Consider the following 20,951-nt stretch of genomic DNA (forward strand, 5'->3'; position numbering starts at 1 on the left):
CAACAAAACATCAACAAATTTTCATTATGTATTTGAATGTAATGTCTTTTTTCTATAATCTTTTGGGAAATGACACACTTCACACAATTAACTTAAGACTAGTTTGTATGGATACATTTGATTGCACTAAGAGAAAATCAAGTTTGGCATACAGACCTGATTTTGTTCGTTGGAAGGACACTAACTGCTTTTTAAAGTACGGTTATTAAGGTATAATTTACATACAGTAAATTCACCATTGTATGGTGTGAAATTCTATAATTTTTGACAAATACATTGTCATATTCCGTCACTACAAGTCAAGATAATAGAACATTTCCATCACCCCCAAATTCCCCACTTAGCCCTTTTGGTAGTCAATGCCCAGCTTTCAATCTAGCCCCTGATAACCACTGGTCAGTTTTCTCTCCCTATAGTTTTGCCTTTTCTATAATGTTATATGACTGGAGTCATAAGAGTATATAACTTTTTCAGTCTGGCTTCTTTCAGAAGCATAATGTGTTTGAGATTCACTCATGTTCCTTTTTATCGCTGAGTGATATTCCATTGTATATATTTATAGTAATTTGCTTTTCCATTTACCGACTGATGGACATTTGGCTTTTTTTTTCTAGTTTTGAGAGATTATTAATAAAGCTGCTATAAACATTAATGTGTAGGCTTTTGTTTGTATATTTGTTTTCATTTCTCTTGGGTAAATACCTAAAAGTAGTAATTTCTGGGTTGTATCATAAGTGTATGTTCAAAAAACTGCTACACTGTTTTCAAAGTGGCTGTACTAGTTTGCATTCCCATCAGGAATGCGTGAGATTTTCAGTCGCTCTGCATCCTTTCCAGTACTTGGTAGAGTCAGTTTATTATTAGTATCATTGTTATTATTATTAACACCATCCTAATAGGTGTGTTGTAGTATGTCATGTGGTTTTAATTTTTTCATTGCAGTTTGAATTTGTCTTTCTTAATACTTTTTAAAATGTGCTTATTTGCATTCATGTTATTTTACTGAGGTATCTGTCTAAATATTACGTCTTTTTGAAAAATTAGGCTGTTTGTTTTCTTATTATTGAGTGATGACAGTGCTTTATATATTCTGGATGCCAGTTCTTTATCAGATATGTGTTTTCTAAGTATTTTCTCCCAGTCTATGGCATGTCTTTTCATTTTCTTTCTTTTTCTTCTTATTCCTCTTATTTTTATTTGTTTATTTTAAAATTTTATTCTGGTTGGGTGCTAGTATTATTCTTTTTTAAAAAATAAACTTTATTTTTAAGAAACATTTTAGATTTATAGAAAAATTGTGAAGATAGTACAGAAAGTTCCTATATGCCAGAACCCAGTTTCCCCTATTATTAACAGCTTACGTTAGCATGGTATATTTCTTAAAATTAATGAACCAATGTTGGTACATGATTATTAACTGAAGTCCATACTTTATTCAAATTTCCTTAATGTTTACCTGATGTTCCTTTTCTGTTCCAGCATCTCATCCAGTATATCATGTTTACACAGTCATCATATTTCCATAGGCTCCTTTTGGCTGTGATAGTTTCTGAGACTTTGTTTTGATATTCTTGACAGTTTTGAGAAACATACATACATTTTGTAGAATCTCCTTAAACTAGCATTTTTCTCATGTTTTCCTCATGATTAGATTGGGGTTATAGGTGGAAGGAAGACCACAGAAGTAAACTGTCATTTCCATCACATCATTTAAGGCTATACAATACCAACTTGCCTTATCACTGTTGAAGTTGATCTTGATCACTTGGCTGGGGCAGAGTTTGTCCGGTTTTTCCACTGTAGAGTTATGTATTTTCCCTCCTTTCTGTACTGTGCTATTTGGAAAGGTTTTATTATGCACAGTCCGTACTTGAGCATGGGGGAATTACAGTCCACTTCTTTGAGGATGGAGTATCTACAGACATTATTTGAAACTCTTCTACATGGGAGATTTGTCTCTTCTCCCCATGTACTTACATTTTAATCATCCACTTATATCAATGAGGACTCATGGAAATTAAGTTCATACCTTGAATAATAGTCCAAGATGACTTTATTTTGTTGCTTAAATCGTTCCATCTTTTGCCATTGAGAGCTCTTACACTTGGCTCCTGTGTCCCTTTGACATAATCCCTACTGGATTGTTTTTGAACTTCCTTTCTGGCATTACAAGTTAAGCTAGACTAAGCTTGTATATTTCCTACCCCAGTCCTAGAATCAGCCATTTTTCCAAGAAGTCCTATTTTCTTTTATTTGAGGGTGATGTTAGAAACTAAGGTCTAAGTGCTAGGTGTGATTGATGCTACTGCAGTGTCCTTACTTCTAAGTCTGTTCAGCTGATAGTGCAAGAAAATATGTATATTTTCATGTACATTTGTAAGGTATATTAATTGGTAGTTTTTCTTTTGCAATATCTTTTTAAAATTTTGATATCAGGTTATAAAGTCAATACATAAACATTAATAGCCTTCAATATATATAAACAAAAATAATTTTTCTCCCAAGCTCTGTCACAGGGAGACATTCCTGTCTCTCCTTGGGGTGAGGTGGGAGGTTCTCTCTCCTCAAATTTCAAGTTACTTGGTTGCCCTGTGATCTCAGCTGTATGATAGATTTACAAGAATTATGATTTTTATCTAGATTTCCTCATTGTTCATTAAGAGTACTCCAACTTTATACAGTCTAAGAAGAAAGGGATCTCTCAAAAGTTAATCTATAATGTAGTTAGTTATTTTTGAATTCAGACATTTCATAAGGAAAATGAGTTACAAGCCAGAGAATAAATTCCTCCACATCCCATTCTCTACTGCATCCACAAGACTAGAGCAGAGGTCTGCAGGATTTGGGGGAACACCAGGGTACAGGTCAAGACTGAATAATGCAGACTTGGAGGGGAGAGAGGATCCTTAGGTGATATCAACATCTGTAAGTAAGATATGTGATTTCTTGAAAAAAGGTACTGCAAATTCTCATGAAGAAGGTTTGAATGAGGCTCTGCGTGAGAAAAAATCAAAGCCTGTGGGCAGGTGGGCAAGGATACCACCTGGAAGGCATCCAATGAAGGGACCTTCTAAGAAGTGCCTAACTTATGAGGTGCTTCTCCTTTGGGCTAGAAGAAAAGTTAAATTCAGCATGCATGTTATAATTATTTTCCTACAAATATAATTCTCTATAGATTACTTATATTAGTAGTTCTCGACCCTGTGTACCTATTAAAATTACTTGAAGCACTTTTATAAAATTCCAGTGCCCAGGCCCCATCCTATACCAATTATATAAAAATTTTTGTGGGGACTTCTCTGGCAGTCCAGTGGTTAAGACTCTGCACTTCCACTGTAGGGGATGCATGTTCGATCCCTGGTCAGGGAACTAAGATCCCACATGCTGAGTGGTGTGACCAAAAAAAAAAAAAAAAAAAATTCTGTGTTTTTTCCTAGGCAATGGCAACTTTTTGAAAATTCTTAGGTTATTTTAATGGGCCTCCAGATTTGAGAATCACTGACCTAGATGATTTACTATAATCTGAAAATCTCATACAGGCATGGGATTCAAAAGTAAAGGAAACCTGTCCATACGAAATCCTGATTCATAGGAGGCCCTTGGGAGAAGTAGCTTTACAATAAGGTAATGAATTCCATGTGCTGGTGAAGCAAGCAGGGGCTTGGGGTGGAGGAGAAATCTTTGAGGGGGATTATATAATTTGGATCCAGGTTTGTGATTCTCCAACCAAGAGGCAACTCCTCTAATTTAAAAGGAGATGTAGCCCTGAAGTAAGAGGAAGAACACTGTACTTGGGTTGCATTAAAGACTTGCCTCGTTGTCCTAATATTTTTTTCTCAATTTCCCCGCTGTCTGGTACAAATGATGATCCCAGGCCCAGAAACCCTGCTGTTAATAGGGAATTTTTGAAAAGTATAAATAAATAACATAGACAGGTTGTTAGCTATATGTTTTTTCCTCCCCAAACCAAAAATTCCTTGATGGATTAGACCGTGTCTCATCTTTGTTTATCTAATGTTTATTAGTATTGATATATTGATTAGTTAATTAGCTAATCAACTTTCTTGTCTATTCACTCATCAACTTCTTTTATGAACTGATATCACGCCAGGCAGTGTTTTAGACCTGGAGATAGGATATGGAAAGGTGACAGACAAGTCTCTTCCTTATGAAGCTTACATTCTAATAAGGGAGATAGCCACTAAACAAATAAAGTAATAAAAATCCAGGTAATAAATGCCATGAAGAAAACAAAGAGGATAAGTGGATAGAGAATATACAGAGATGTGTGTAGGAAGCTCTATTTTGGATAGGGTTGTCATGGGAAACCTTTCTGTAGAGTTTGCATTTGAACAGAGATTTAAAAGAGAAGGCACCAGCCATATGAATATCTGGGGAAAGTGGACTAGCAAATGCAAAGGGGGAACAGCAAGGGAAATGCCCTTGAAGTGAGAATGACCTTAATGTGTTCAGGAATTAGCAAAAAGATCCATGAAGTTGGATCATAGTGAGAGAGGCAGAGAGTGGTATGAAATGAGGTCATAAAGGTCTGCAGGGCTGGGTCATGTAGAGCTTTGTATATATTGGTAAGGAGTTAGGGATTTAATTATAAATATACTGAAAGCTGTTGGAGATTCTTATGCAGAGAAGCAATCCATCTGATTTATGTTTTTAAAAGACAATTCTGGTTATTGGGTGGTAAGTGGATAACTTCAAGAAGGAATTAGATATTATTATGATGTTCCATTATGAGAAGAAATGTCTTGGTTAGGTGAGGTAAATTGAGTGTTCCAAGACCCAGAATGGAAAAATATTCCATTCAACTGTAGCTCTGGGATACCATCATGATCTAAAAGGACTCAATTAGTCTCTTTGAAAGGAAAAGTTCCTTTGAGAGACAATTCCTGTTGGATGATGTCCCATGTTATTGGCAAGAGTTTATAAAACATCTTTCCTTCAAACCATCTCAGACATGGTAATCCAGGAGGATTCAGGTACTGCATCTTAATTGATGTCATCATAAACAGTTGCATCTGGTTGCTGCAGAGGCAGACACATGAGTCTGTGTTCCGTACCTATGGTAACTGGAACATCATTTTCTATTATGTTCTATTTTGTTCTGACAGACAAATGATTAATTAGCACAATCAGCATCTCTCCTTGAAAAGGGCCATGGATCAGCGTGTTCCCCTCCATCATGTAATTGAATCAGGGCCCACACACCTGTTTCCACTTCCTTTAAACAAACACCTGTCCAATAACCAACACAAAGCAATATTAAATCTCAACCTGCCTTGTGTATAGGTACATCTTTCAACTTGACCTAATCAATGCTGAAAGCTAGGAAAACATGGGTCTCAGAGAAGACTGTTGCCTGATCCTCACATGTAACCAGAGCACCTGCAGCTCTGGCCCCACTCATAACTACTTTGCGGAGTGATTCTGGAATCAGACCAGCTTAGGATCATAGCTGCTTTTCCAGTTGTGTGACACTGAGCGATTCAGTTAACCCCTGTTAAGTCTCTATTTCCTCATCTTTAAAATGGGGTTAATGATGTTTATCACAAATGTTTGTCGTTTTTCTATACGTAAGTCATGCAAGTAAAAGGTTTAGCACAGTATTTAGCACATAGTAAGCAAGTGTTAGCATTTTTTACTATAATAAGATAATAGTAAAAGAAATTAGGTTGAAAATTTTCAGTTCTGGTTAAGATAGGGTAAATGCATGCCACCTTCTCTTTTCCACTGATTACAACTAAAAGTCCTGGACAGAATATATGAAGCAACTATCTGAGGACTCTGAAAAGTATACAACAGCAAGTTAACTGGGGAGGAGAAAAAAGCCACAAAGAGCAACAGCTATGAAGATGAGTTCCTGCTTTTTCTTTCCTCCCATACTTCCAGGCATAGATTCAAGGACTGCTTGAATCTTGAGACTGTACAACAGGTACTAACAGAAAAAGTTGCATGAAAAGTCCTCTCTCTTGGGCCAGAGGGCTGGGAATGGGGCCCATGGGAAAGAAAGATTTTTTACCTCTGTAAGCCCTACTTCAGTAATGAGGTGGCATTCCCATGGCAGTGGGAATTGCAGCAGCAGTGGAGGTGGCATCATGGGTAGCAGCTACAGCAGCAGGATTTCTGCAGGCTCCTTTCTCTTGCTACTTTGCCCTGAGGTAGATCCAGTTTCAGGAAGTTCATTATAGTACATGGATGCTAAAACCATGGTTTTCTAGGCAGAGCCATGAAAAGGAGTCCATAGGAGTCAGAGAATGTGGGGGGCATTCATAAGGAGGAGGTAGTAGGAGAAAGGAATCCTTTAAATCTGTGTATAACGTTTGGGCTCATCATGAGTTGTGCATGTATAGAACTTGATCATAAGCAACACAGCAAAGTCTTTGAGAACTGAACTACAGTGTAGACCACCACCCTGGTCTCAGACTGAACCTGGATGGTGCGTGCACGGGTAGGCCGGATAGTACAGAAAGGCTATGAAAACTGAATTCACAATAGAGCTACAGCCTGCAGGTGGATCAGGACTGTGGTCTGAACCTAACTTTAGAAGGTTAATTGCCTACTAAAGAAAACAAACAAAAAAATAACACTCCTCAGAAATTTTTTACCATATCCTATATTCTCATAGCATAATATTAAAATGTCCAGGATACAGTCCAAAATTATTTGACATACAAAGCACCAGGAAAATGTTAACAATCTTCAAGGGAAAAAGTGATCAACAAATGCAAACTCCAAAATGACCCAGATGTAGGAATTATTGAATATTTCAAAACACCTCTTATAGTGAAGGTTCATACAGTAAGGGTGAACATTCTCAAAATGAACAAAAAGAAATAGAAGGTATGCCAAAGAACCAAGTGGAAACTTTTGAACTGATAGATACAATAACAGAACTAGAAAGTCCACTGGAGCACCTCAAAAGCAGAACAGAGATGAGAAAAAAAAGAACCAATGAGCTTGAAGTTCGATCAAAAAAAATTATCCAATCTGGAAAACACAGAAGGAAAAAAAATGTTTGATAAAAAATGAACGGATCCTCAAAGAACTGTGGTACGATATCATAAGTTCTTATATACTGTGATTACAATCCTGGAAGGAGAGGAGAAATAAATTGGTGCAGAAACATATGTGAAGAAATAATGGCTAAAAAATTTCCAAATTTGGTAAAGGCCATATATTTGCAGATGCAAGTTCAGCAAACTTCAAAAAGAATAAACTCAAAGAAAACCTGCTCTTACTCGTCATAATCAAAGGGCAAAAAACCAAAACAAAGCAAGAAATCTTAAAAAGACCATAGAAAAACAATAATTAAAAAGGGATCAGTGACCCAAATGATGGCAGATTTCTCATCAGAAACCATGGAGGCAAAACAAAAAACAGTAACAAAACACCAGAGGAATAACATTTTTCAAGTGCTGAAAGAAAAATACTGTCAATGCAGATTTTCATGCCCAGTGCAAACAGCACTCAGTAATTTTGGTCTGAGAACAGGTCTGGTACTTAAAATAATTTTTTTTCACCAAATGTTCCTACTATGTTCTAGGTATAGTGCTCAGTACAAGTGATTCCAGAAAGATCAACACTCAGCTACGCCATCAAGAAACTTACTCTGAAGTCCAAGATAAGGTGGAAATGTGAGCAGTTAAGTGCCACGTAAACACTGGAGTTAAGGATGAAGTCCATATAAAGTACTCTGGTGACACAAAGGAGGAGGTAGTTGTTTCTATTCAGGTAAAAAGAAGGAAACAGGGGCTTCCCTGGTGGCGCAGTGGTTGAGAGTCCGCCTGCCGATGCAGGGGACACGGGTTCGTGCCCCGGTCCGGGAGGATCCCACATGCCGTGGAGCAGCTGGGCCCGTGAGCCATGGCCGCTGAGCCTGCGCATCCAGAGCCTGTGCTCCGCAGCGGGAGAGGCCATAACAGTGAGAGGCCCGCGTACCACACACACACACACACACACACACACACACACACACACAATAATAATAATAAAAAGAAGGAACCAGGCATAGTTTCCAGAGGAGATTATGTTTGACTTGAATATTCAAAGGTATATCCCAATGGGTAGAGAAATTAGCGCAGTATAGTAGGTGCTCTGTAACAGGGAGAAACATGAATACACCCGGCAGTGGTTTGTTGGTATATGTGGGCAACTTTAAGTTTTTTAGTTATTATAGCACATATACCTCTGAACACTTATTTTTCACTTTCACCGAATTTCCACCTTCCAGTTCCTACAGCACGTTGATTGAGGGCTGGATCCAATTCTTCTTGCACACAGAGCAATCTGATTATACTGGGGAATTAATTAATGCTCCAGGGGCAGCTTTCAACCAATGACTGATGGGAGTTGATGAATAAATACCCCAGCTCCCATATCCCTTGGACAGGATAACTCTGAAGTACTGGGGTCTCAGATTTCCCAGTGGAATTTAGTCCTGTTTGCCCACTCTTGTTAACTTGCTTGGCAATGCATACATTATTGATTTTCATCCATTCCCTCTCCTACTTCCCCACTTGCCTTAGTAGTGTTTTTAGGGATAACTTCTCAAAGAAACTCTTTGAACTTGTATCCTTGTTTCGGGATCTAACTCTGAGATAACTCAAAATAAAAGAGTTTCACAGATTAGGTTTCCAAGGAAGCAGATTCTGAAATGGAGATTTAGAATTTATTAAGAGGCACTCTTGTAATTAATATCTGTGAGATAAGAAAGCAGGATTGGACAGAGGGAGGAGTTGGGCTGTAGTTACAACAAAAGTCTCAAGTAACCCCATGGAGAGCTCTGAAGCTGGAGTGACTCTTGAGAGTTTTCCCAAGTTGAGGTGAGGGGGCTTGGCTTACATTCCTTCATTTCAACCGGTCATGAGATGCACGTTTAACCTTAATTACCTCCTGTAACATCCTATCTCCAAATACAGTCACACTGCAGGTTAGGGCTTCAAGATATGAATTTTGGGGGATACAATTCATCTTATAATGTGTGTCTTTATGAAGAGAGTGTTATATGATGTAGCGGACTGTGACTTTACATAGACATATGTATAAGTATGTCTCACCTTGAGCATAAGTGAAGAGAAATCCCTAAACCTTGTTTTATACAAAGCAAGGCAGTGTTCCTTAATTTATTTCAATAAGCATTTATAGAGAAGTGACTATGAGCAAGACACTGTTATCAGATGTGAAAGATACAAAAGTGAATAAGATTACGTTAGAAGTTCTTACTGTAATTTTAAATGACTTGAATATTTTACAAAAGGACACCAAAAATATTCTTGCAAACTAAAGCTTTTCAGAAAGCAGACCACTCAACCAGAAGAAAGGGAACCTATTACCTTTCTAAATTTCAAAGAGCATCCCTATTTAAATAAAGAGTTTTCAGGGGAAGCAAATGTATGATTCATTGCTCTACAGTTATTCAGATTAAATGAATAGTAGAGAGTTGTTTTCTGAAACAAAATACATACACATAAAGTGACCAAATGCCAGACAGGTATCCTACTCTACCACTTGTATACCCAGCTCTGGAGCCTCCACTGTGGACTGAAGAAGCAACAGAGGGGTTGGTGGAGGTTGAGGCTGTAGAGAACAGATAAGTGGTAAGATTGGGCAGGAATGAGAGTTGAACAGGGCAGGGAACCTCCCCCTGTAACGCATCAATGTTATGCACTCATTAAAGCAATGGGAAGTTCGTAAGATTCAACAGTTTTCAACAGTTCAAGAAAACTGTGTCAGTGGATAATAAAAAATAAAAGTAAATTTTATTTTATTCATAGGAATTGCTAACAGAGCAATGCAGTTGACAAATGCCTACCCATTTCCATAGAAGAATACAGATGGTCCAAAGCAGAAACATGTAACTTTTTTTGAATGGGTAAACACTTGGCTTTTGGGAAAGAAGATGCTGGACACCTATTATATTCCTTAAGTCTTAGAAATTATATACTTATAAAATATCCCAAAATATTTATTTTAAAAAAGAAAAATATAGGTGTTCTATGACTCTGGTACACTGTCATTAGCAAATAAGCAATTATTGAGTGATAATGGGAATGAAGAGAATGTAGTGCATGTATAGGAAGTAGGTGATTTCTTTCACTTCTATTTTCCTGGTGAATGAATTTGGAGAAGGACTGGCTCTGACTGTTAGAGTGGATTACCAACATCGGATAGCACTGAACTCTTGAAGTACCCAAATGGGAAAAGTCTTCAATTTGATTCTGATGATCAGAAATCATTCGCGACATGGAAGTCTCTTTCTTTACATAATTAGGTTGACTCAGAGAGGGAGCATCTCATACTAAACTTCTGGTCTACTAATGTTTGAAAATTAGACTATTAGAACCTGAGTCTTGGGTTAGAGAAAGGTGCTACCAATATTTTGGCTTCTGTTCACATTCTCTCATTTTCAAGAAAGACAATTTGACATCATTTCAAATAATCTACAGTCCCTACAAATTATGGCTGTTCTTTGTTGTTCAAATTAAAATTTGAAATTAGAGATGCAAGCCACCATCGCACAATTAAACATTTTGAAACTTTTCTTCTCAAAAAACTTTTATCCTTTAATCTCTGCACAAATGTCCTATTTTATGACCTCTGTTATACCACAGAAATTATTTCTCAACAAGAAGAAACAGTTATATTAGACCAGATTTTCAAGTCATTAGAACATATTGTGACTTTATTTCTTCTACTTTAGCAAAATTATTTTCTTTTGAAGAAAAGATGACTCTGGACCTGCAGACAAAAATGCATATATAAGGGAATAACTGTTAAACAAAATCTAATGGGATTTTGTGGAAATGTTTTCCCGTGGACTGAAAGATGGATATCCTTATATAAATCTACATAGCCTATGCATATGCTGTGGTTCAGAGCAACCTTCAAGGATTTATCCTTTTGTCTCCATCGTGAGTGAAACCTGGCTCTTCACTCACGCATAACGAAACCAAGGAAAATATATAACCCGAATTTCCAAGTGTTGTTTCTCAACTCAGTTTTCTCTATTCACACCTTTGGCTTTGAATATTGAAATGAAATCTGGATGGAACAAAATTAGCACAGGAAGGGACCCCTGCCCTTTGATGTAAAAGAGGTTAAATTGTTCCCTTGCCAACTTCTAAATTTGAAAATGATCAGGTGGTGTGATTTTTATTTTTTTTCTTCTTTTTCATTGAAATGGAATGACTCTTACCCCGAGCTGGGTTTCACAATTAAAAGGTTTTCTATGTTATTAACTTTGTACAAATATTTTTTGCAATGATCCCTGATTTCAGATATGTAGTCTGGATTTTCCTGAATAAAGTCAACTTGGATAGGTTAACTTTGAAAAAAAGAGAATGCAGGATCTTGGAACTTGAAGATAGAACTGTGAGATTCCCCAGAAAATCATTCAGGGACTGCAGAGGAACTCTTGCCATTATTCTTGGGCAATGGGACAAGCAGGAGTAAGCTAAGAGTTGCTAGGATGGTAGGTTCCTGAGGACTCTTTGCGGAAGAAGTCATCTCTTTACATGAAAGCGACTCAGAACCTGCCTTCGACTGCAAGAGTCATTTGTCATTAACATAGTACACTGCTTTCCAAACTTTTATATAGAGTGAGATTTTTTTAAAGGAAAATCTCTGCTAAAGCTAAATAGATAATGCAGACAGAAGCAGGGTTACTTTGGTTGATTCGGACCTACCAGTGGGCTCCACATAAGCCCCAAGGCTTGGCAGAGCCATAATGGTGAACCACTGGCAAAACGTGGAATCAGAGAGTCAACTCAATCCCTTGCTAGTTGTTGGAACTTAGACAATTTATAGTCTTTTTGAGCATGTGTGTGCACATGCATGTGTGCGTGTGTGTGTACTGATTTTTGCCTCTCAGGATTGTTGTGAAGATAAGTGATAATACACACAAAGTGCTTAGCCCAGTACCTTGCATGTAAGTAGATATTCAAAAATTGCCACTACTCTTATTACCATCGTTATCTTAATCATAATGAGCTGTACTCCATATGGAATCATACAGGAACCACGTTCCAGGCTTGCTCTAAAGGGCTATATATGCATGAACCCTTGTAATGTACAGATGATGACACTGAGGCTTAGAAAGGTCAAGTAGTTTATCCAACACAGATGGTGGAGTTGGATTTAAGCTTCTGGATTTAACTCTAGAGCTTGAGTCCTTAACTCCACTGTACAGTTGCTTCTCATTAATAATACAGCACAGGACTCAGTGTCTACCTGTGGAGATCATTCTCTCCATCTTAGCTTCCTCCTTTTCAAATGGGGAATACTTCCCTTAGCACTGAGAGGCTCAAATGAGGGAAAGTCTGTCATGTCACACGCAAAAGACTTCTATTTTTATATGGCAACTTATATGGTCAGTTCTTTTTATGCAGTTTGATTATATGAAATAACAACCATCAAATCTTCATTTGCATCTGTTTTGTGTGGAAGCAACTCAGGTCAAAAACAGGTCTGAACTTTATCAACACTCCAAACTCCAAAATGGAACTTATTTGGCTTTAAGCTAGGTTCTCAGGGAAAAAAAAGTTTTCCATGTCTAATGAACAGTTTTGCTGTGGGCTGCTTTTGAGAATAAGAGATTGTCATGTAAGTACTTGGCATGCGGCATTGCGTATCACACAGAAATAAAAAGATAGATACTGAGTGAGATTTGGAAGCAAGTCTTCCAGCTGAAACTATCTTGTGGAGAGTAGAAAATGCTGGACGGGAATTCTGGAGAGAGCTGGGAACTGGGCTTCTAGAGTGAGTGTGTATATTGAGAAAGATGGTGTGGAGAGAGAAAAAGAAGAGAATTGAGGACAGAAGAGGGATGTCCACACTCCAAGGAAGTATAGTCAACAGAGGGAACTGCAGGGTGGTCTGAAGGGTAGGAGGGCTCCCATGAAGCCAAAGGGTTTCCGAAAAGCAAGGAGGATGAAGAACGGAAATAGGCTATGAGATGGGTTCTAGTAATGGGTAGCTTCAAAAGAAATAGCTTCTTAGTTTCCTTGCTGGAAAGTAACCACCACTGGCCCATCTTACATAAATTATGCACTTTCCTCAAGGAGTTACTTTTCCATGAAGTTTTTCTGACTGTTCCATTCTTCATGCATCCCCCGCTCCTGAGAATTCCTGTAGCACTTAGAGACCGCCAGTGCACTCAGCCCTGGTGTACACCACCCTGCATTTCACTGGCAAAGCGGGGTGGAGGGCTCACAAGCCTCCCCAGCTGGATGGAAGCAACTTGACAGTATTGCTTCTCCCTTCAGGGATTACACCAGCTGCCTTCTAACGGGAGCTCCTGCACAGCTGTCAGTCCCCAGTGGTACCTTTTCCACAAGGCAGTCAGCATGACTTTTAAATGTAAAGCAGATCACAGGACAACCCTGCTTAAAACCTACAATGGCTTTCCATCACACTTGGGAAAAACTCAGACTCTCAGACTCCAGCCTACAGTTATCCCGAAGCCCCACCTCTCAGACTTCCACTCCCTCCACTCCCCTATCACTCACCCACTCAGCAATGCTGGCTGTTTCTGTCTCAGAGCCTTTAAACTTCCCATTCCTTCTGCTTTATTTTCATTTTATTTAATTTTCTTTTAGAGAAGGGCTCTTTTTAAAAAATAATTAATTAATTAATTAATTTTTGGCTGTGTTGGGTCTTCGTTACTGTGTGCAGGCTTTCTTTAGTTACGGTGAGCAGGGTCTGCTCTTCGTTGCAGTGCGCAGGCTTCTCATTGTCGTGGCTTCTCTTGTTGTGGAGCACGGACTCTAGGCATGCAGGCTTCAGTAGTTGTGGCACGTGGGCTCAGTAGTTGTGGCTTGCGGGCTCTAGAGTGCAGGCTCGGTAGTTGTGGCGCACAGGCTTAGTTGCTCCGTGGCATGTGGGATCTTCCCAGGCCAGGGCTCAAACCCGTGTCCCTTGCGTTGGCAGGCGGGTTCTTAACCACTGCACCACCAGGGAAGCCCCCTTCTGCTTTAAATGGCCACGGTGAGGAACTGACGTGATCTTATATACTTGTTTGTTGGTGCGGTGGTTGTTTCTCACTCTTCGTCCGATGCTTTGTTGAGTAGGAGCTCTGTCTCATTCACAGCTCTGTCTCCAGCACGAGTGGAGCTGCTGACACCTAGTGAGTGCTTCTTCAATAAGTCTGGCTTGCTGACCAACTCAAGGCTTTTGGACAGTCTGCTACCTCTCAGGCCTGGATCTTCCTTCCTCCTTCTGTTACTCCTTCAACCAGGCCCTTCTGGTACCCTGACCTAAATCAGCCTCCCTGTTATTCTCTCTTTCATAAAACCCTGTTATTTCCTTCAAAGCCCTTTCACAGTTTTCAAATTCATACCTATTTATGTGTTTACATTCTGTCTCCCCCAACAGACTGTAAGTTTCAGCAGGGCAAAGACTGTACACCATATATACCTTGAGGGATATATATTATATACATCTTGGCCACTGCACCCTATGCCTGGCACATAGTAGGTGCTCACTTATTCTGTATCAAATGAGTATTAAACTATTCCTCCCAGGTTTAACCATAGCGTAGAATATTAAAAAAACAGCTGAGGAAGGATTGATACACACTTCTCCTTGGGGAAAATTTAGATATTCTTGTTTTTTTTTTTTTTTTTTTTTTTTTGCTGTACTCACGGTTGTGGCCTCTCCCATTGTGGAGCACAGGCTCCGGACGCGCAGGCTCAGCGGTCATGGCTCACGGGCCCAGCCGCTCCGCAGCATGTGGGATCCTCCCGGACCGGGGCACGAACCCGTGTCCCCTGCATCGGCAGGTGGACTCTCAACCACTGTGCCACCAGGGAAGTCCTAGATAGTCTTGCTCTGGCTAGAATGTGCTTTTACATTTTGTAGAAAGGTCAACAAACCTCCCCTGATCTAGAGGAAGACATCTGTATCCTTTTCTCCAACAGGACAATTTGACAGAGAGGCCGGATCTGATTCTGCCAAAACTGGAGGAGACGTCCTGGTGCTTCTCCCCAAGGTGGATGGAGGAAAGGCAGCTAAATGGGTCACACTGCAGCATGGAGCCCGCTGGCCATCACTGGGAGGAAAGGCAGCCCCAGGGGCCATGGAGGGGTGGATCTTAGCACATGAAGTCTGGCCATTCTTTTCTTCGGTCCACTTATACTGATGCAGTAGTGTTCAGGTGGTTTCCCTGTGAGAAGCTCAAGCTACTAAAAGGAAAACAGGAACAAAAAGTGTGGACAACTTTCCATATTTACGCCAAGCAGCTAACTCAGACTGGTGGGAAAGACACTGATGGGTGTGAATTATCCAGACTGGGCTCTGTGCGATGGCAACAGATCCTGGCAGTGCCTTAGCCCATATTAGGTCAAAAGCCATATTTCTTGTCCTCATTTGGAAAATGGGCTACTAATACTTATCTCTTGTTTACAGGGCAGAGGAAAAGATTGGCATGAGGGTGAGGTGACCCAAGTTCTAGTCCTGAATCACCATCAGCTAGCTGTGTAGCCTTGAGCAAACCAATGTGCTTTTCTGGGCTTCAATTTCTTTATACTTAAAATGAACGTGTTGGCACCTAATCTTAGAATCTGGAATGACTGTACAATCAGGTTTCTCACTTAACGCACCCCTGCTATGATGGGCAGGATCTAGTGAAACCCCATACCCCATCGCCAGTACCGATTGCATCCCTTCTTGAATTTGCTGAGCCTGGTCTCCCAGTTGAAACTCTAGCTCCTCCAACTACTGCTGCGGGGCTTCGAGTAAAGTTTGCAGTTGTTCAGCCTCCTCCCTGCAGGTAAATAATAGAAAACAACCAAATTTCACAAGCACCTCCAGGTGCAATCTTCCATTGTCCCTCTCAAAATGTAGGTCACTCCTTTGACAGGTCTTAAAAGAGACAGTCACCATCTTTATTTGTATCAGTTGCAGGCCTACGTTTATTAGGAGGGCAGGTTTCCTTTTTTCTTTTTTTTAAACAACTCTGTTGCAGAATAATTTACATACCATAAAGTTTACCTATTCTAAGAGTACAATTCAATGATTGTTAGTAAATCTGCCAAGTGTGTAACTACCACCACCATTCAATTTTGGAACACTTCCATCTCACCAGTAAGAAACCTTGTACTCCTTTAGAAATTAATCCCTATTCCTACTCCCAGCCCCAGGCAATGACTAATCCACTTTTGGGACAAATACTTTTAATCTATGTGAAAATAGTGCAGATTTCCAAAACTCTAACAACCGCCAATATTCGTATTTGCGTGAGCCCCGTTCACGTTGATTAAAGATGCCCTGCTGGCTAGCCCCCTCTTCCCAGCTGCTGCCTATTTTCTGACCTCAAATAGCCCTGGCCTTGAAGAGTTAAAGTGTTGCTATCCTGCAAATGGCTCTCACAGACTCCCACTGAGAAAGTAAGAATGGGAACAGGAAAGCAAAGGGAAAGCTGGTCAATTTCTCGTTAGCCCTGCTCGGTGGTGCTCGTCTGTCCTGCCCTGAATACCTTTTCTTGCTCCAGATGTGTGGGCTGGTACTTACTTTATGGCTCCCTTAGATAATTATCTTTTCTCCTCTGACATGCCCCTGGAAAAGAGTGCCTGTTGTTCTCTAAGTTGCTGCTCAATTTCTTCTAAATGCTTCCGGAAACTCTGGCACACCGTCCTCATTGTTTCCATCTCAGGGACTGTGCACTGAGAACAATTAGAAAGAGCTGAGAAGGAAGGTCTTTCTGAATCACTGCAAGAGTTCACCACAGTGGCACCTGCCTTCCCACCTGGGCTTACCTGTTCGCGACGAAGCCCTGCTGCTAATGTGTCAGAAAGAGACTAGGGAAAGCCCAGCCTTTGGCTTCGTCAAGCAAGTAGAGGCAGTATGTGGCTGGGACAGGAGGGCAGCCATTGTTGGATGGCCCTTGGAGACATTATGTCCCAGAGACAAGAAGGCGCTCTGGAAGACTAGCGGGAGGTAGGGTGCAAGGATGTAGACAGGAGAGGAGGAGGGAAGGGCCAGAATAGTGCGAGCCTGTGCTTAGAATTGTTGAGTTTTGTTTAATCTTGTTTCACTTTGGTGCTGAGTACTGCCTCACTCTGAATCTCAGTAACACTGAACATGTTTGTTCGGATGGTACGTATTTGATTAGAGAAAGTCTGCTTAGAATAAGTTTTATTAGCCTTAGCTTTGCTTAACCACAGTCTCTGGTGGTTGAAATCTGTAGGATCAGCCCCACCCAGCCGACAAGCCCATTCAGAGTGAGGTAGGCATAGATTAGGCATCCCATCCTCCATGGACTGGAGTCGAAAATTGAACTCTGTCCTTCCAATCCTGCGCCCCATTGTTCCTGATGTGAATCCATCTTTAAATCTTACTTTCTCTGTATGATGATGCTGTTGCCTTGGTTTCCTTATTTAAATATCTTCTTGCAGCCACCAACTCTGCTGATTTGCTGAGTTCTTACCAGCTATCCTCTTTGTTTTCTAGCCCTGGTTGGATCATGCTTTGAATAGATCCATGATCCAGAACCCCAGAATCTCTACCCATCTGACTTTGAGTAATATTAATGCTAGCTGGACCCTAATGCTAGATCTACCAGGTCCTCCATTTTAAACTCCTCCCTGATTAGTGTGTAGTGTCTGGTCGTTGCCTACTCACCATCTCTCCCTCCTGTATTCATAATTACGGAATTCTAATATCTTAGGGGCACTGAGCATCTAACTAAAAACCTACATTTTCCAGTATCCCTTGCAGATAGGATGGCAATGAGATGGAAGTGGAGATGGTGGAGTGGGGCTTCTGGGAAACTCTTTTTTTTAAGGAAAAATTTCAATGGCAGGCCGCTTTTAACCTTTTCTTCTTCTTCCTCCTTCAGTGGAGACCAGCCTTTCAGCTATGTTAATTCCTCCCACCCCTTTTTCTAGGAAGTCCCAGATTTCTTACCTTTCACCCCCAAACCACATGGCCATGCTCTTGGCAACCAGGTGGCTATTTTTACTGGTATTGTCATAATGGAAATACTGTCCTGAGTGATATTTTGATATTGAAACTCTCCATCATTTTGCTTTGAGAGTTCGGTTTTGATTCTATCCTCATTTTTATACATGAACAACATTTTACAGAGCAAAACTCTCCAATTATTGTTGCTTTGGTGTGAGTGCATTTGAGCCCGTTAGAGGAGTATTTGAAGGTTATTGATGTCGGCAAGAGTGCTTGAAAGGTGACTACAGTTATGGTTCTTAAAACTAGAAAAGGGCTTCCCTGGTGGCGCAGTGGTTGAGAATCCTCCTGCCGATGCAGGGGACGTGGGTTCGTGCCCTGGTCCGGGAAGATCCCACATGCCGCGGAGCGGCTGGGCCCGTGAGCCATGGCCGCTGAGCCTGCGCGTCCGGAGCCTGTGCTCCGCAACGGGAGAGGCCACAGCAGTGAGAGGCCCGCGTACCGCAAAAAAAAAAAAAAAAAAAACTAGAAAAGATCATACAGACCATGGAGGACTTCTTTTAATAGATAAGCGTTCTGACACAAAGAGTTAACTAACTTGTCCCAGGTCAAAACATGGTAGATTTCAAACCCAACTCTCCTGATTCATTTCTTTTCTTCTCAAGGTCTAGCTGAGTCACAGCAGGGACTACAGTGTAGCTAGTCATACGGAGAAGTTATTTGTCCCTAAGGAATGAGCCGATTGGTCTTAGTAGATTCTTACAAGGTGACCAAGTTCTAGGGACTGTGAGGCCAGGGCCATGGAAATATGGTGCTCAAGTAGGCTGAACGTTATAAACGTTGAAATTTATGCTTCATCTAGCTATTTTGGGATAACCCTTTGTGATTGGAAGGCATGAGGGCTGGGATTTAGGAATAACTGACGGTGTATAGCTCCCTGTGAAGGGAGCGATGTGGAAGATTCTGAAATGCTGCCATCTCCCGGTCACTTGGAAACACTGAAACTATCAATACATTTCTGCTTTAGAACAGATACAGAAGTTTCAGAAAAAAGGAGACCTTAGGCAAGCAAACAAAAAAAGAGGCTGTTTTGAACTCTTTTTTTTCCAATATAAGGGCTAGGTTATAACTCAAATACAATGCAAGGTCTACTCTACTGACCCAACCTGGGCCTTAAAACAAACTTTATCTTCAATAGTAAGAGCAACAATATTGACCCTTCACTTTTTTTTTTTTTTTTTTGTGGTACATGGGCCTCTAACTGTTGTGGCCTCTCCCATTGTGGAGCACAGGCTCCGGACACGCAGGCTCAGCGGTCATGGCTCACGGGCCCAGCCGCTCCGCAGCATGTGGGATCCTCCCGGACCGGGGCACGAACCCGTGTCCCCTGCGTCGACAGGCGGACTCTCAACCACTGCGCCACCAGGGAAGCCCGGCTCATATTACTTTTTAAAATTTGTATGATTTTCTTTTTCTTTAAATCTAAATAATAAACATTATAGATGGATCTTCTAATATCCAAAACTCTTATTTCATATACAACTCATTTTCTTTTCTGGAAAGATTTTATTTCGAATTAACAAATTATTGTGAAGAAATCACTTATTTATAAGAAATTAATCATATCAGCAAACCATTATCATAGATAACCCACGAGAGCACACCCTCTCTGTGACTTTCTTCTGAAGTTTTAAACACAGTTTTGGTTTTTTATATTTTATTATTTTAAACAAAATATAAAACCAACTATGGTTTAATTTATATTTCCTTATGAAATTTATCTTAAAAATGTAAATTAGAAAAATAATATTTTTCCAGGATATGTTAGATCAATAATCTGGTTTTCATCATGGAAACTGGAGTACCTAACTGTAGGATTTAATATTTTTCCCCTTATAGCCTCTTAAGATGTCACCTTCTCCAGCTGTCTTTCATCCCTAACATTTGCCTTCATGAACTATATGGTCAAGTAGATGTTTATTCCCTTAGAGCTGAGTTTTTCAACGTTGACATTGTTGACATTTTAGGTCAGATAATCCTTTGTTGTGAGGGATGTCCTATGTATTGTAGGATGTTTAGCACCATCCCTGACGTCCACCCACTAAATGCCAATAGCACCTACCCCAGTTATGAGAACCGAACATGTCTCCAAACATTGCCAAATGTCGCCATGGCTGGGGTAAAATTACCCCCAATTGAAAACCACTGCATTTACAATCTCTCAACTAACATCAATGATGATGATGACTCCTACCATTCTCCAGGATTTGAACCTCGGTCTTTTTACTCCAAAGGACCCCAGCTATATGTTAGCTTTTATTCTTTTCTCTCACTGAAACTTAGCATAATATTATACCTAGAATTGATCTCAACACCTTCTTTTACTAGTTCAACCCTTATTTTATCTTTCATATAATCACTTTCTATATTTATATTACATTTGTATAGATTTCTATATCTTGAAGGACCATGCAGTAATTTGCCTTATCTTTCAAATAATCACTTTCTCATGTTACTATTACACTTACATAGATTTAGATATCTTAAAGTTGGACACATCTTTGGAGTGGATTGGCCAAGGATTTGGTGTCAGCTAAGCTTGAATGTGACTCTGGACTTAGGAGTTGTGAGAAGTTGGAAAATTAAACTCTCTCAGTTCTTGTTTCCTCATCTGTGAAAGAGGGAGGACTTGGCACATTTATGGCATGGATGAAAATGGGGGTTATTTGACACAGCATAAATAAAGTGCTTGGTATAGCACTCAGTAAATATTTGTGGAATTAACAGAATGGGAAGGTAACACAGAAGGCACCAAATAGTAGGCACCCAGGAGATCGTAGTTGCCTTTCATTCTCCTTTGAACAGCTATAGTCCTACGTTATATGTGCTACCTTGTTTTTCCACCCTGTCTATACACGTAGTTTCATGTTTGATACTCTTTAATTTTTTAAATCAATGGCTAGCCTTGATAGCCTAGATTATTTCTGACCTTGAGAACTGCTGAAGAGGGTTCATTGGAAGGACTCACTAAATGCTTG

General features: G+C 40.1%; 1 protein-coding gene across 1 annotated transcript in view; it reads right to left on the reverse strand.

Annotated features, from left to right (window-relative positions):
- Positions 1-14,895: 14,895 nt before the first annotated feature.
- Positions 14,896-20,951, reverse strand: part of ITPRID1 (ITPR interacting domain containing 1) — an 82,710-nt gene continuing 76,654 nt past the window's right edge. The window contains 4 exon segments of the mRNA XM_032642575.1: positions 14,896-15,155; positions 15,158-15,194; positions 15,664-15,775; positions 16,522-16,673. Of these exon segments, the coding sequence (XP_032498466.1) occupies positions 14,896-15,155; positions 15,158-15,194; positions 15,664-15,775; positions 16,522-16,673 (561 nt within the window).

This window comes from Phocoena sinus, chromosome 9 (genome assembly GCF_008692025.1).
Source record: "Phocoena sinus isolate mPhoSin1 chromosome 9, mPhoSin1.pri, whole genome shotgun sequence".
NCBI classification, from domain to species: Eukaryota; Metazoa; Chordata; class Mammalia; order Artiodactyla; family Phocoenidae; genus Phocoena; species Phocoena sinus.